Source organism: Balaenoptera physalus (genome assembly GCF_965194825.1).
Source record: "Balaenoptera physalus genome assembly, chromosome: 6".
NCBI lineage: Eukaryota > Metazoa > Chordata > Mammalia > Artiodactyla > Balaenopteridae > Balaenoptera > Balaenoptera physalus.
The window spans coordinates 135,761,294-135,776,933 of NC_138885.1; the positions used below are offsets into that span (position 1 = coordinate 135,761,294).

The 15,640-nt window shown below is 51.6% G+C and overlaps 1 protein-coding gene across 50 annotated transcripts in view; it reads left to right on the plus strand.

Annotated features, from left to right (window-relative positions):
- The window catches only part of LRRFIP1 (LRR binding FLII interacting protein 1), a 146,207-nt gene that overhangs the window by 69,100 nt on the left and 61,467 nt on the right, over positions 1-15,640 (plus strand). For all 50 annotated transcript variants that reach the window (XM_082465589.1, XM_082465551.1, XM_082465553.1 and 47 more), the window contains exon 2: positions 9,591-9,677. In XM_082465589.1, coding sequence (XP_082321715.1) covers positions 9,591-9,677 — 87 coding nt within the window. The remainder of the gene's footprint in view (positions 1-9,590; positions 9,678-15,640) is intronic.

Sequence of the window (15,640 nt, forward strand, 5' to 3'; positions counted from 1 at the left end):
TATCTGCTGAAAATTATAAAATGTTGATTAAGGAAACTGAAGATGATTCAAAGAAATGGAAAGATATCCCATGCTCTTGGACTGGAAGAATTAATATTGTTAAAATGGCCATACTACCCAAAGCAATCTACAGATTTAATGCAATCCCTATCAAAATACCCATGACAGAATACCCATAGAACTAGAACAAATAATTCTAAAATTTATATGGAACCAAAGAAGGCCCAGAATTGCCAAAGCACTTCTGAGGAAAATGAACAAAGCTGGAGGCATAACCTTACCAGACTTCAGACAGTACTACAAAACTACAGTAATCAGAACAGCGTGATATTGGCACAAAAACAAACATATAGACCATTGGAACAGAATAGAGAGCCCATAAATAAACCCACACACTTACGGTCAATTAATCTACAACAGAGGAGGCAAGAATATACAGTGGAGAAAAGACAGTCTCTTCAACAAGTGTGCTGGGAAAACTGGACAGCTGCATGTAAATCAGTGAAATGAGAACACTCCCTCACACCGTATACAAAAATAAACTCAAAATGGTTTAAAGATCTAAATATAGGACATGACACCATAAAACTCCTGGAAGAGAACATAGGCAAAATATTCTCTGACAAATTATAGCGATATTTTCTTAGATCTCCCAAAAGCAGTCTCCCAAGGCAAAAGAAATAAAAGCAAAAATAAACAAATGGGAACTAATTAAACTTAAAAGCTTTTGCACAGCAAAGGAAACCATAAACAAAAGGAAAAGACAACCTACGGACTGGGAGAAAATACATGCAAAGGATGCGACCGACAAGGGCTTAATATCCAAAATATACACACAGCTCATACAACTCAATAAAACAAACAACCCAATCAAAATATGGACAGAAGACCTAAATCGACATTTCTTCAAAGAAGACATACGGATGGCCGACAGGCACATGAAAAGGTGCTCAACATTGCTAATTATTAGAGAAATGCAAATTAAAAGCACAATGGGGTATCACCTCACACCAGTCAGAATGGCCATCATTAAAAAGTCTACAAATAGTAAATGCTGGAGGGGGTGTGGAGAAAGGGGAGCCCTCCTGCACTGCTGGTGGGGATGTAAGTTGGTGCAGCCACTATGGAGAACAGTATGGAGGTTCCTTTAAAAACCAAAAATAGAGTTGTCATATGATCCAGCAATCCCACTCCTGGGCATATATCCAGAAAAGACACAAACTCTCATTCAAAAAGATACATGCACCCCAATGTTCATAGCATTGCTATTTACAGTAGCCAAGATATGAAACAACCTAAATGTCCATGGACAGAGGAATGGAGAGAAGATGTGGTATATATACACAATGGAATATTACTCAGCCATAAAAAAAAGAATGAAATAATGCCATTTGCAGCAACATGGAGGGACCTAGATATTGTCATACTTAGTGAAGTCAGACAGAGAAAGACAAATACCATATGATGTCACTTATATGTGGAATCTAAAAATAATACAAATGAATCTATGTACAAAACAGAAACAGACTCACAGACTTAGAAAGCAAACTTATGGTTACCAAAAGGGAAGGGGAGGGAGGGAGGGAGGCAGAACAAATGAGGAGTTTGGGATTAACAGATACTAACTACTGTATATAAGATAGATAAGCAACAAGGATATATCTTACAGCACAGGGAATTATATTTAATATCTTGTAATAACCTATAATAGAATATGATATGAAAAAAATAACTGAATCACTTTGCTGTATACCTGAAACTAACACAACATTGTAACTCAATCCTACTTCAAGAAAAAAAAAAAAAAAAATGGCAAGTCAGGAAAGGGATTCTGTATCACAGCCTCATGGTTCCTTTGCGCCGTCTGCAGCATGTTGTAAATCACTTTAACACGGGGCTGTGTGTGTCCACCAGCGACTCTGAGATTTCAGCCTTGCCCAACAGGAGCTGTAGTCCTTCCTCATTCCCAGGAACAGTCACACGTGGAGACAGAGGGCCCCTGCTTGTTTCTAAACAGAACCAGTTCTTTGTCACACTGCAGGCTTCAACTGCATGATATTCCTATTATATTCACATGAGTGAACCTTAAATTCATCCTTTAACTTTCCCCAAGAGGTTATAAACTACAGTGGTAACATATCACGTGGCCTGAAGAAAATTCTGCCATCACAGAGCATTAGGGTCACTGATTGGCACGTCAGTAATGAGCAGAAAGTCTCCCTGGGCTCTGCGGGGCAGACTGGGAGCAGCTCCCACGGCATCACATCGGTGCCTTTCCGGGCTCCAGGCCTTCCTCCTTCCAGGTGGAGGAAATGACGAAAGCCGCTCAGGCCCATTTCTCAAGAGTCGTCCTAGAGTTACGGCTCATAAACCCCTTCCAGCTTCCATGTAGAATTCTGGAACCCCAGGAGAATTTAAGAACAGAATAAGAACTTTTTCTGGGACTGCGGGGTGAGAGGTCTTGGGATCTAGAATTCCACACCATGCTTGAATCCCAGGAAAGCTTCGAAGCTCAGGAAGTATGCAGAGTCAGGACTCCGGAAGTCGTGTGGGGCTTTTTAGAAAGCTGTTGAGACTATGTCCTGGGCACCTCTGTCCTCTCCAAGCAGGCAGGACTTCGGTTCCACCAGTGTTTATTGTGTTTCTGCTTTCCGAAGATCATGATGTGGGGTTGAACGGGTAGGAGCCACAAAAGGATACAGATATTATCAGAGCTCTTAGAGCCCCCGACGTCACTGGAATTGGGGTGCAGGGTACTGGGGGCGGTGTGTGGCTGCCGCACCCTCGGGCAGTGTCCGCCACTGCTTACAAAACCTCCAGCACAGACAGGAGTTCAGGGAGGAAGGAAGCTGTGCAGGGGCCCGGCTCGGAGGGCAGGGCACGCCTCACCCAGGGCTTTCTCCTCCCGTCCTGGTGCATAACTTCTCTTTTAGTTTTGCTCAATCCCCAGGCCAAGCAGGGGGCTGTCCCTGAGTTCCCTGACCCTGAAGAAAGGAGCAGCCGTTGTCTCTGGAAGACAGTTTTATTGCAGCTGGGAGTTTCTGGTGCTCCGAGCAGGAGGCCGGTCAGGGTCACTGGTAGAACAGGTGTGCATCTGTTTATCCGCTGACTTTTGTGTCCCGCTCTGGTAGAATCCACTTCTGCTCTGTGGTCCCATCTAGAACTACAGCTGACCAAGCCCTCGGCCTAGTGCAGAGACCCATCACCAATGTAACTCCTGTTTTTGCCGGTGACGTTTTCACGTAACCCTCCAGCCTTTCTCCAGCCCAGCCCGGGTCTGGGCCGCCGAGAGAGGGCATTTCAGAGGGAAGCATCACTTTGGTTGTCTACCTCCTCAGCCAGCATGTGCGCCCCTGGGGCCGGGCCCTTGGCCGGTGGCCTCCGTGCTTCCACCCCTGGACCTGCAGGGTGCTGTAGGACTGGTGTCCCAGACCCTGGCTGGGTGCCCCTGGCTGCTTTTAGCCATTTGTTTAGGAGGCCCTGGGGCTCAGACTTGTGCTGCTTTGTGTGTTTTTAGCATCTCTCAGACCATACATATCACCTTAGTATCGGAGTGTTGTCTTATTTATCTCTGGCAAAATAAAATGTAAAAGTGGAACTTTGGAATCAAGGGTTCAGCTTTTTAGAATTATTAGGAGGCAACTTTGGTGATAAAAGGAATCTTCTCTTCCCAACCATCTCCACCATCAAAGGGTGCCTTGCTTTAAAGCCCCGTGTCTGTAAAGCTCTGTTTATGAGGTTCCAGGTCAGGACGGTAGGATCCTGGGGGGCTGTGTCCCCTGTGAGGGGGCTGGGACTCTGGCGTTCGTTCCCCACCAACACTGGGCGGTCCTGAGAAAGCCAGGGAGCCTGGATCTCGTCAGAGGAGGCCCGGCTGGGTCAGCTCCTCCCTCCCCTCCTCCCTAATGCTGGAGGTGCGCGGGAACAGGGAGGGGGGCCCGATGGTGAGGGCTGGGGGTCAACACTGCAAGGGTTTTTAGCAATGGCGCCAGGCGACCTTCTCGCAGCAGTGAGCTTGGCCTTGGGGCTTCTTCATTTCTTTCCTTCTCTCTCTTTCTCTCCCTTTCAGCCTCTGCTCCCTTCCCCCACCCCCTTCCTTCCTTCAAAAAATGTTTGCTATTTATTATGAAAAATGTCAAACATACCCAAGCGGAGATGGGGTAACAGAAGGCAGAGGTCCTCGCGCTGGGGGGAGCAACCAGCTCCCTGGGGGCCGGTGGAAGCCCAGACTGGCCGCACCCGAGGCCCTGACTCAGCGGGTCTGGGGTGGGGCTGGAGACTCTGCATCTTTCACAAGCCCCAGGGGCTGCCGCTGGGGCACAAGGGCCCCCCTTCCTGCCACCAGCCCCACAGCTGCCAGCCTACGGCCACTCTCCCCACCTGAGCGAGGCCGTATCACGTCATCCTTGAATGTCTCAGTGTGTATCTCAACAAAGATGGTCTTGGGCCAAAAAAGGAGGATTTGGGGTCCGGAGCTACGCCTGCTCCAGAGCCCCTTTCGAGGACAGTGGGCTGAGGAACGGGCAGCAGGACCGGCCCGGCCACCAAGCTCTGGGGGGGCGCGCGGCCCTGCCAGTGCCATGCGGTCACAGCGAGCAGGCCTGGGGCTTGGTAGCCAGTGGAGGACCCACTGACCTTGACCTCCAGTGGGAGCTGACAGCCATCGGGGGCGGGGGGAGGGGGAGCCTGGGCAGTCTCGTTTCCCAAACCTTGTTTTACAGCCCTGTGCAGTTTATCGTTTGTACCCTAAATGCCATAGGTCCATCTCCTTTGCTCCATCCTTTCCCTTCGGCCATTGTCGTCTCCCTTGAGGTTGGGAGCACGGCGGGGAGGGGGTCAGGGTGGAGAAATGCCCCACCTCCGAGGCCGGAGGCGTCAGCAGACCGTGTGCCTGGGTTCGGGTTTGGCTGAGTGGCGTCCGAGGTGGCACGGGCTGGCTCCTGGGGCCACGTGGGCCTCCTTGGGACCCTGGGCTCCTGACGTTCCCTCCAGGGCCCTCTCGCCTCTCCGCTCGTCCTTGGCACGTGGTTCATGTTCTCGGCCTCCCTCCCCCCCCCGCTCAGAAGCAGCCTCTCCTCACTTCCCGGGTCTCACGCCGCCCTCCCCACCCCACTCCTGCTCCCCACGTTCAGCCAGAGCCACGTTTCTAAAGCGAGAGTCAGACCCCACTGTGCTCTGCCTTCTTCAGACCCGTCAGTGGTTCCGTGTTCCTTCAAGGTAAGGTTCCAGGTACCAGGGCTGAGGCTGGCGCGGGCAGCCGGGCCCTCGGGACTCCGCCGCCCTGTGCTGGCCCCTTGCCGCCCGCCCCCTCGCCTGGCCTTCTCCTCTTTGCTCCTCGGCGTTGGCTTCGGGCTCCCGTCCTCCAGGACGCCTTCCCGACACCCGGACGGGTTACCTTCTCCTGCAGAGCAGCCCCAGCACGGTTTCTCACCCACCGTAGCACTTGTCACTTGTACATGGTCCCCGAGAGCTTTGTGTGCACCCCCTGAGACTGGGGCCCCAAACTGCACGTTGAAAGTCCTTCCCCTGCAGTCTCGGCAGTGCCGCGAGGCCTGGGCTGGGGTGCTGATGGCCAGGAAGCTGCAGTCCCCTGCAGGCGAGGGACAGAAAGTGAAAGTGTGCATTTGGAGACTCAAACAGTGTGACACGGCCGTGACCTCAAGCGTGTGAGTTTATATTTTACAAAAGTGTCGGTCTGCAAAGGATTTGTCCTGCATCACCGAAGCCCTGGCCGGGGGCACACCAACCCCTGGAACCGCTCGCCTGACGGTCGGCAACTGGAGGGCAGGGCTGGGCCTCCCTGGAAGTTTTGGGGGGAATGAACTCGTGCCTGCAGGTCACCAGGGTGGACCATCGCTATTTTGTACTTTCTGGTCGTTGGACTCCTGATCTTACCAGACGTTTCCTCTCATGCTGTCTTAAATGAGCAGCACCTGTGACACTCTGTGTCTCGCTGTTCTGTGTTCTTGGCAATGTCAGCGTTTTAGAGTGAAGTGTGTTGTCAGAGCTCTGTGCGGTTTTTCTCTTAAGCATCGCAGGCTGTGTCGGGGTTATTCTGCTGATACTGGTTTTGTGCTAATGAAGTTGGCTGTGCATAGGTTTTGTGCCCCTTCAGACGTTGGCTTGTGTATCCGTTAGCTTTTAGCCAGAGTCCCAGAAGCAAGCATGGTTGTTACCACTTCCTTTGTTACGAGAGCCTTGTTCCCCGCATATGAGTCATGGAAGAATCCTGTGAGATGTAGGTGCTTCATACGGCGGTGACTGCAAGCATTTGAAACTCTACTGAATTATTTATCTCCTTCCACATTCTAATCTAAGGTGAAGCTTGACCGCATCGATCTGTCTTCAAGGTTGGCTAGCTCGTGTCCTCGCAGGGAGCTTGTCCTGTAACTTGGTTCATTCATGTGGTCCCTTTGTCAACCCAAGCCCAGGTCCCTCAGGTCGGGGGTTGTTCTCATGGACAGGACAGACACGCTGGGTGGGCGTGAGGCCCAGAGAGGAGGTGGGCCACAACGGGAGCCCTTTGCTGGTGGGTAGAGGCCCACCAGAGTAGCTGGGGTCTGATGGGACATGATTCTGGAGGCCTGCCAGTCTGGTAGGGAGGCCGTCTCAGGTGGCAGGGACCACCTGCTCAGAGAGGTGGTCTCTTTGAGGATCTTTGCTCCGGTCCCGAGAGGAGTTCGAGCAGAGGAGGGGGCTGGACGGACAGGCTGGGGAGGAGGTGGGCGTGCCGGGGCTCGGGCTCCTTAGTCACAGGGGCACCCACGCTGGGTGAGCAGGAGTCATCCCAGACCCCACCGCCTCGTGTCGGTTGTCTGCTGCTGCGTGACAGATACTCACAAATGTGGCGGCTTAGAACAGCACACGTTGATGATCTCACAGTTCCCGTGGGTCAGGGGTCTGGGCACAGCCTACGGGGTCCCTCTGCTCAGGGTCTCCCAAGGCTGCAGTCAAGGTCTCGGCCAGGCTGCGTCCGTTCTGGAGCTCAGAGCCCTGTTCCCGGCTCACGTGGTTGTTGGTGGCATTCACGTCCTGCTGTTGTGGGACTGAGGTCCCATTTTCCTGCTGGCTGTCAGCTGGGCCGCTCTCATTCTTTGTCATGTGACCCCTCACAGGCCCTCTCGCACGTGGCAGCTTGCTTTTGCGAGGCCAGCAGGAGTCTCTGTCTGACCTCCAGGCCCACTTTTCCAGGGCTCCCCTGATGAGGTCAGGCCCACCCTGGAGCTCTGTTTTGATGAACTCAAAGTCAGCTGATGAGGGACCTTCATTACTAGTGCATTTCTCTTTGCAGTATAATGTAACCCAGTCACAGGAGTGACATCTGTCATACTCACCGTTCTGGCCACACTCAAGGGGAGAGGAGAATGTAGAGCGTGTACAGCAGTGACGGGAATCTCGGAGACCACCCTAGAACTCTGCCTGCCACACGCCTCTCTCCCCTGTCCCCCTCTGGCAGCCCCTCCTTCTTCCAGCCTCTTTCTCACATTCTCACTCCTCCACCCACCTCTTCTTCCTCCATGCCCTCCCTTCTCTTTTCCTAAATCCCCTCGCTGTTCCTCACCGCCCTCTTCCCAAGCTGATGGGCTCTGGCTGCCTGGTCCACACCGGCTTAGACCCTGAGCCAACAGCCAGGGAGCCCAGGAAGGGCTGGAGAGGCAGCTGCACTCAGCGTGGACGCAGACCTCTTGCTGGCCCGTTGATGGGGCTATAGGGAGTCAGTGTACCCAGATGTCAGTCTATCAAACCTTCCCCTCCCCTCCCCTCCTCTCCCCTCCCCTCCTCTCCCCTCCGTTTTGGCTGGATCTTTTTATAGACCCTGAGCGAGTGGCTCATCACACAATGTAACATGGTTTAGAAAATTGAAAATGGCAATGAGGTATCAAAGTTCTGATGCAGTTGTGATTTTTGACATCCTTGATTTGAAGGACCTGGGCCTGGGTTGATAAAGAAACCACATGAACGAAGCAGGTTATAGAATAAATTCCTTATAAGGACATTAGCTAGCTAATCTCTGACAGATCAGCTGTGGTCAATTTTCAACTTAGATTAGAACTTAGAAAGAAGACGAATTTGTAGTTCTGTGCAATGTAATTGTGGGGTGAGGGCGAGGGACGTCCTTGACATGAGGAGCCACGGTCCTGGTGGGAGCCTGCGGTACAGGGTGCCTGGCCTTTGGGAAGAAACTGGGCAACAGGACATTTGGGCCACCTCACTGCTTGCTGGCCCCAGTGACCACATCAGAAGCACGTGGCCGTCTCTGATGGCCCCGTTTTAAGATGACCTAGGGAACGGCAAAAGCTGTCAGAACTGTTGGAAGAGTCACAAGTGTATTCCCATAAAAAATTAAGTGGAAAGGATGGATTTGTTTGACACCGGAAAACCTGAATCCTGGTACCCTTGCACCGTTCACCTCACCGGGCCGTTTTATCACATGAGATAATGAATAAGCTCGAGATTTGTAGAATGCGAAACAGGGTTCAAGTGCCAGGTCCGACGGCATTGGTTGGTCCTGGTCAAGGGTTTTAGATGCTCTTGAGTAGAATAAGGCAAATCAGCTACAAGTTGACAGGTAGTTAAATGGAGCCAGATTTTGTTGGGTTTTTTTAAAAATTCATTCATTCATTCATTCATTTATGGCTGTGTTGGGTCTTCGTTTCTGTGCGAGGGCTTTCTCTAGTTGCGGCAAGCGGGGGCCACTCTTCATCACGGTGCACGGGCCTCTTCACTATCCCGGCCTCTCTTATTGCGGAGCACAGGCTCCAGACGTGCAGGCTCAGTAGTTGTGGCTCACGGGCATAGTCACTCCGTGGCATGTGGGATCTTCCCAGACCAGGGCTCGAACCCGTGTCCCCTGCATTGGCATGCAGACTCAACCACTGCGCCACCAGGGAAGCCCCAGATTTTGTTTTAATGTAACATTTGTAACAGCTGGAACCACTCTGCTCTGGTCGAAGATGTCTTGCTTGAGAAAAGATGGGCTTCCCAGTGCTCAGGTGCTGAAGAGGCAGCTGGGGGGCAGCGGGGAGTAGTGAGGGGTGACTGGACAGGAGTTCTGGAAAGCAGGGCCAGAGTCTCAGCCCTGTGACCTTGGACAGGTCTGGTGGCCTCTCCAGGCCTCTGCTTCCTGCTCTGTAAAGGGAGGGGTTCAACCAGTGACCTAGGGTCTTGTCCAGCTCTAGTGCTTTGATCCGTGCACTAATCTGTCATTGCTCCAGAGGAAGGCAGACCGCCCAGCCCTGCCACTTACGGGCTGTGTGACCGTGGGCGCCCTACCCTCTCTGTGCCCTAGTTCCCTTATCTATTAACTGGGTATGGTAACACCATCTCCCCAATAGGGCTGTTAACGAGGAGTCCATGGCATAATATGCATGAAGCCCTCAGAATAGCACCCATTGGCATTTAGTAAGGGGTCAATACAAGGGAGCAGTCGTGACTACTGTAATTATGGTGAGCGTGATTCCTGGACCCTTTTAACGCTTACAAGTCTGTGTTACTATTTATTAAGCTCTGAACAAGAGCATCATTGTCAACCGCGTCCTGGACAGGAGCCGCTGGTCTGTCTCCTAACAGCATCTCCGCGTCTGTTGCAGGCGGAGGCCAGGCTGGCGGCAAAGCGCGCGGCACGAGCGGAGGCCCGAGAGATCCGGATGAAGGAGCTGGAGCGGCAGCAGAAGGAGGTAACGCCGGGCGGCTCGTCGGTTCTCGCGGGAGGCTTCCTTCCAGGTGGAGCGGGCCCGCACGGGGGCACCTGCCCCTCTGCTGTCGCTCTCGGTTTGAAGGCACCTGTGCCTGTGACTTTGGCTCGAGATCAGGTCAGGGCGTGGCATAGCACGCGGATGCCAGATGGCCCATCCTGGACACTCAACCTGTCGGATCCTGGGACGAGCCTCCGCACAGAGCACTTGCCCATGTGGCTCTCCCCGGCCCAGCCTTCTGGCCGGAAGGAGCCAAGAGGTGCTGGCTCAGGACTTGAGGTTCTAACTGTTGAGCTAGAATGCCCGTCCTCTGAATTAAAATGTGAAAGAAGAACGGGTTATTATTTGTTGAGACTAACCAGTCTCGTTTAAAAATACCTCCCCTGTGGTTTTTACACTTTTTCATAGGTTTCATGAGGCCTGAAGCCCCTGTGTGATACAGAGAACAGAATAAACACTGGATGAAATAACCAGGAAAGAAACTGCCCTCCTGGGAAGGTGGATAGTAATGTGTTTACACACCTGTTAATGCTGTTTGCTACTTTCTTTCACCACCTTGAGCCGGAGCCAGAAGCCACGTGGGCAGCGTGAGGGCTCTTTCACTCGCAGTTTAAGGGGTGGGCTTTCCTGTGACCTTGAAGCCCGCGCAGCAAATGAGCGAGTCCCTCTCCATGGTCTCCGCCTTCTCCCCTGGGCCTCAGCCTCGCGGGGTCTGGGGAGCCGTGCCAGGCCCACCGGCGGCTCTGCTTGTTTGGAAGATTTGAATGTGTTGTGTTGGCGAGGCGGCCAGCTGCTTTCCCCAGGGCTGATTTTCATACTCAGAGTCCGGTTTGGTTCATGTAGCCAAATTTTCAAAGTCGAACCGGTGTCTTAAAACTTGTGAGGTTTCAGATAAAACTCTGGATTTCCAGTTTTTCTCATAAAACCACTGCAGTTTCTGCCAGGTTCCCAAGGTCACGTTCCCTGTAGAGGTGAGGTGCCCACTGTCTTTCCCTGCCTGACCTGCGGGGTTTGCCACTCTGCGTGGACCTGTGTACGCGGGGGGAGGGGCGTGGCCAGGCTTGAACTTGAGGAGGAAACCTCTCCCACGTGGCGCCAAGAATCGGTTGAAGGTTACTAGAAACTCAAGCCCAGGGGTTTAGTTAGGAGAGTCATACCTGGGTCCTGATGACGGGAGGGTGGGAGCCACCAAGGTGGCCCCCGGAGTGCTGGGGATGGAGGGGACATGTCCCTGAGAGAAGGGCCACACAACACGCCAGCGGTGATGTTGGGAAGTGGCCCGAGCAGACGGGCAGCCATACCCCGACCGTATTTTAGGCATCGCTTGTCCTGTAACTACCCGTAAACAAAGACGAAGCAAATATTTGAAAGTAGATCACCACACTCTCCCTCACTGTTGGAAATACAAATATAGTCGTTAAGTTCTCGTTTTTATGATATTTTGCCTCTAGTTAATTTAGTATTTTAATTTTTTGTGCTTTTCTTCTCTTAATTTACTCAGAGAAGCACGGGGTTCGCATTTTCTCAGTGCCTTTCCCCACCCAGAATCATATTTATTATTTTAAAACTGGAAATAGAGACACCTGAATTTTCATGTTAGTTATTTGGACTTTACAACTGAGCTGAAACTTCCTGAGGCTGGTGGGTCGCCTGAAGCTCCTCCCCTCCGCCATTAGCTCAGTTAAGGGTGAGGATGGGAACCTGATTCGTACTTGTCTGTAAACAAACTCTGGGGTCTGGACGTGACCGGGAGTCATTATTAAAGGACACTCAGAGGCATTTTCAGGAAAGTCTATGGGGTGAAGTATTTGGGCTGGAAGGTGGAGAAAAGGGACAGGCGGTGTTGTTTTGTAGACCTTTGTCACTTAACCTGTCTGAGACAGTGTCACCTGGGCTTTAGGAATCACCCTGACAGCAGCCAACAGCCGGGTACCAGACTCTGATGTAAAGAGTACTCGTTGGAGGCCACCTAATGGAATAGTTCTCTTAGCCTGGACTGGTTTTTAAGTTAGAGATTTGATTGATTGATTGATTGATTGACTGAGCCGAGCCACGCAGCTTGCGAGATGTTAGTTCCCTGACCAGGGATCAAACCCGGGCCCCTGCACTGAAAGCGCCGAGTCCTAACCAGTGGACCGCCAGGGAATTCCCTAAGTTAGAGATTTTAAATAACAAATTGATTTTTCAAACTGCCTGGCATCGATGTCTGTTTAGAATATTGCTGTCCATTCAGTAGCTACTTGCAAAGCCCCCGTGTGCAGGACGCTGCCAGCCCCTCCCCTCTGCTTTGGAAACCAACTGGCAGGGAAGCTCGACGGTTAATGCAGTGGCTTCATCACAGTTTTCGGGGTGAGGCTGCATTCTCCAGCGCCAGCAGTGGCTCATTCGTTCATCTGCTTCCCCTGCTTTCCCTCCAGCCCCCAGTCTTTTTTATACTAAGGCCTTGAAAGAGCTGTAAGAAGAATTTTTCAAAATATATTGTTGCCCCTCCAGGTTTTGCCACATTTGACTGAGTGGCCGCCTGGTAGTGTCTCTGGTGGCCTGTGGCTATCCCCTCCGCTCTGTTGTTGGAGCTGGAGCACTGGACTCAGGAAAGATGACCTTGAACCTGTCAGGGGGCCTGCCTTTGGTTTTCTTGGTGGTGTTATCAATGATAATCATTTTATCATTTGTCTCACAAGTGAGAGAAAGTTACTCTCACAAAGGTAAAATTTCTACAAAATCAAGGCCAAAATGAATTACGTAGTATATACATACATATCTATCTTCCAAATTATAATATGTTCTAGCCTTAATTATGGGCAGAATTGAATTAAGTATATAGTTGATAACATAAGCAGCCTGTTACAGAGTTCTTTGGCATAAGTTCTTGATTTAGAAAATGAAAGTTAAGAGGAATTCGGCTAAGTAAGAAACCATTTATTTGAAGGGCCTCCTTTCAAAGCAAAGCACCCTTTTCCCCCTTGGAGTCAAAGAAAGTCCCCTCCCATTCCATTTTAATTCTGCAGAGTGATCTGCTGCTGAACTCCTGCACTTCAGTTGCAATATTTCAAGCCGCAAAACTGCAGTTGCTACCCAAAGATGGGAAACTAAGTCAGGGCCATTTAATTTTGGTATCATTAAATGGGCGTTGGATGTCGGTGAGGGGAGGGGGGGACCGTGTGGAGGGTCCCCCGCCGCCTGCCACGCCAGGCACAGCACTGCCCCTCACAGCAGCCTCGCCAGGCCCTGGGAGCCCCACTGTGCTCTCAGGACAGGGGAGCCTGGAGGACTGAAGCAACCTGGCCCGGCAGGAGCTGAGATTCAAGCCCAGCTCCTGTGCAGCGTGGCCTGCCCTGGGGTGTCTGGTGCTTGCTAAGGACCTCGGGCTTTGCAGAGAAAATTTGATTAAAACCTGGGAAATCTGATTAAAAATGCCATAGTTTGCCTCACTCGGTCAGACACACAGTGTCGTTGGTTAGTAGATGGCATTAGAATCTTGAAATTCTTTTTTTAAAATTTATTTTATTGAGGTATAGTTGATTTACAGTGTTGTGTTAGTTTTTGCTGTACAGCAAAGTGATTCGGTTACACATATACGAACATTTTTTCATATTCTTTTCCCTTATGGTTTATCACAGGATATTGAACGTAGTTCCTTGTTGTTTATCCATTCTCTATATAATAGTTTGCATTGAAATTCTTTATTCTTGCAGTAAAGACACTTAGGTGGTTCACAGGGATGAAAATGTTTTGTCGTGATTCAAGTTCCATGGAAGGTCTCGCACAAAAGCAGTTTGCTGATTGGGTGCCCTCAGCATTCAGCCACCGCAGAGATGCTTTCAGACGTGGGAACACGTTTCCAGGGACCTTTCTCAGGATCAGGCCACGTGCCTGATGGCCCAGCCCCACGCGGTGAATTATCTGGGTGCAGAATGACACCCTGGGTGGGGGGCCTGTATCTGTCAGGCAGGAAGCAGAGAAAGTAACTCCAGGCAGCACGGTGGGTGAGTGCAGACGCTGAACGAAGAAGCTGCAGGTGGGGAAAGCCAGGACGGGCAAGAAGGCCTCGTGGGTGATAAGAGTCAGATGGCGGAGGCCGGGAGGATGGAGAGAGGGCCCTGGCTCTGCCCCGTGGTTCGTATCGATGTGCGAGCCCAGGAGCACTGACTCATACAAAGGACATTTTGCTATCATAAATTCAGTGTGCTTGGGACAGGAGCGCATTGCCATTTAAAGCGTTATGTTTGCTTCCTCAAAAAAGGGATTTGAAAGGTTTAGAATTAAATTCGCGTATCTTTTATTCGTAGTCAGAGAGATCTGGGGTGGGGCGGGGGGCCTGGCAGGGACCTCCTGGAGCCCCTGGCGCGTGGCGGTGCCGGAACTGGGTGCTGTCACAGTCTGGAGAGGGGTCTGTCCGGGTTTTATTGACAGGCGAGGAAGACGGACCTCAATTAGACAGTTTTCCCAGAAGCTGAGCGAGTGGCTGGCCAAGATTCAGATCCAGACCTGGAAAAGCTGCAAAGCTTGTAGCCTTCCCAGTGCATCCTCTGCCTCCAAATCAGGTGCATAACCAACAGCGAAAGCAAAGGGCGGCGTCCGTGTGTTAACCTTGGGATTAACCTTGGCAGAGAGCATGCTGCCACCCGCCACCAAGGCGAGAGAAGATCCACGTAGTCCCCAGCGTTTTGCAAGCAGACGTGCACCTTGAAAAACAAGTTTTTTCCTTGGTGCTGATTCAGGGCTCGTCATATAAACACAGAACGGACCTTTGTGTCCGCTGTGAACACGCTTTGTGAACACGGGAACAGCAGCTGTTCGTCTAGCTGATTCTTGACGTGACCCGTGTCCCGGGCTGGGGGAGTGTGCACGGGTGGGCCCGTGGGCGTGCAGGGGCGTTCGTGTGCACATCTAGAGAGAGGAGACAGACAAGCTTGCAGGTTTGGGGACGCGCTTTTAGGACTGAGGACGGTGTACAGACAACATCCCTCGGTCTCCCCTCCGCATATCACATCTCCGGGCCTGTTATTAGAAATAGCACCACAATCTGAGGTTATACAGTCTGATAGCCCGGGCACTGGCATTTTAAGTTGTTGATTAAGTGGAAATGAATATGTTTTGGAAGAGCCGTGTTTAACTAGTAGGGTTGATATTTTGGTGTAAAAATTGAGAAATACAATCCCTGTTTCCACCGGCTGGCGTGCCACCCCACCTCTGCACAGGTGCTTCTGAGCAAGACCAAGGCTTTCCTTAGCAAGGAGGTCAGCTCGGCTGCAGGCACACGGAGGCTGTGAATGCCTGGAGAGCAGTGACCGTCGCTGGGGGCTCAGGAGAGCAGGAAGCTGGCATCACCACCGGGGGGGTGTCAGAGATGGGTCGTGGTTGAAGCCTCACTAGTGCCTGGGACCCTCCAAGGCCAGCATGAGAGTACACACAGAGGAGAGGTGAGAAGTGTCACCAGTACTGGAGGAGTGTAGACCTGTCATCAAGCCCCAGCAGACCCTGAGGACATGGGGGCCTCGAGCTGGCTGCAGATCTGTCCAGATGGCCCAGGCAGCCCCAGCCCTCCAAGCCGCCCACTGCACCCTCCAGAATGGTTCTTTTCACCCGTGAGGATGGTGAGGACCGACTACATTAGCTGTGCTTGGGGGCTGTTTCAAAGGATTATGAGCTCCTTTTTAATGGATTTCTTAGGGAGAATATGTAGATATTCTTTGGGAAATCTGAGTGAACCTCTTACTTTGTTCGAGAACCTACACTAATGGAAAAAAAATGGTGGTATGATGCCCAGGTGATGTGATGATGACCAGAGCGCATCTCTTGTTGCTACTGACCTGATAAACATCTCTGCTGGAGGCACAATGTTTAATAGTCATAGTGTTGAATATATTGACCTGTGCTCACCCACGTAGCACTAGAAGCACCAAGTCTCGAGTCTTGTAGTTGTGGCAGTGCCTTGGACGATG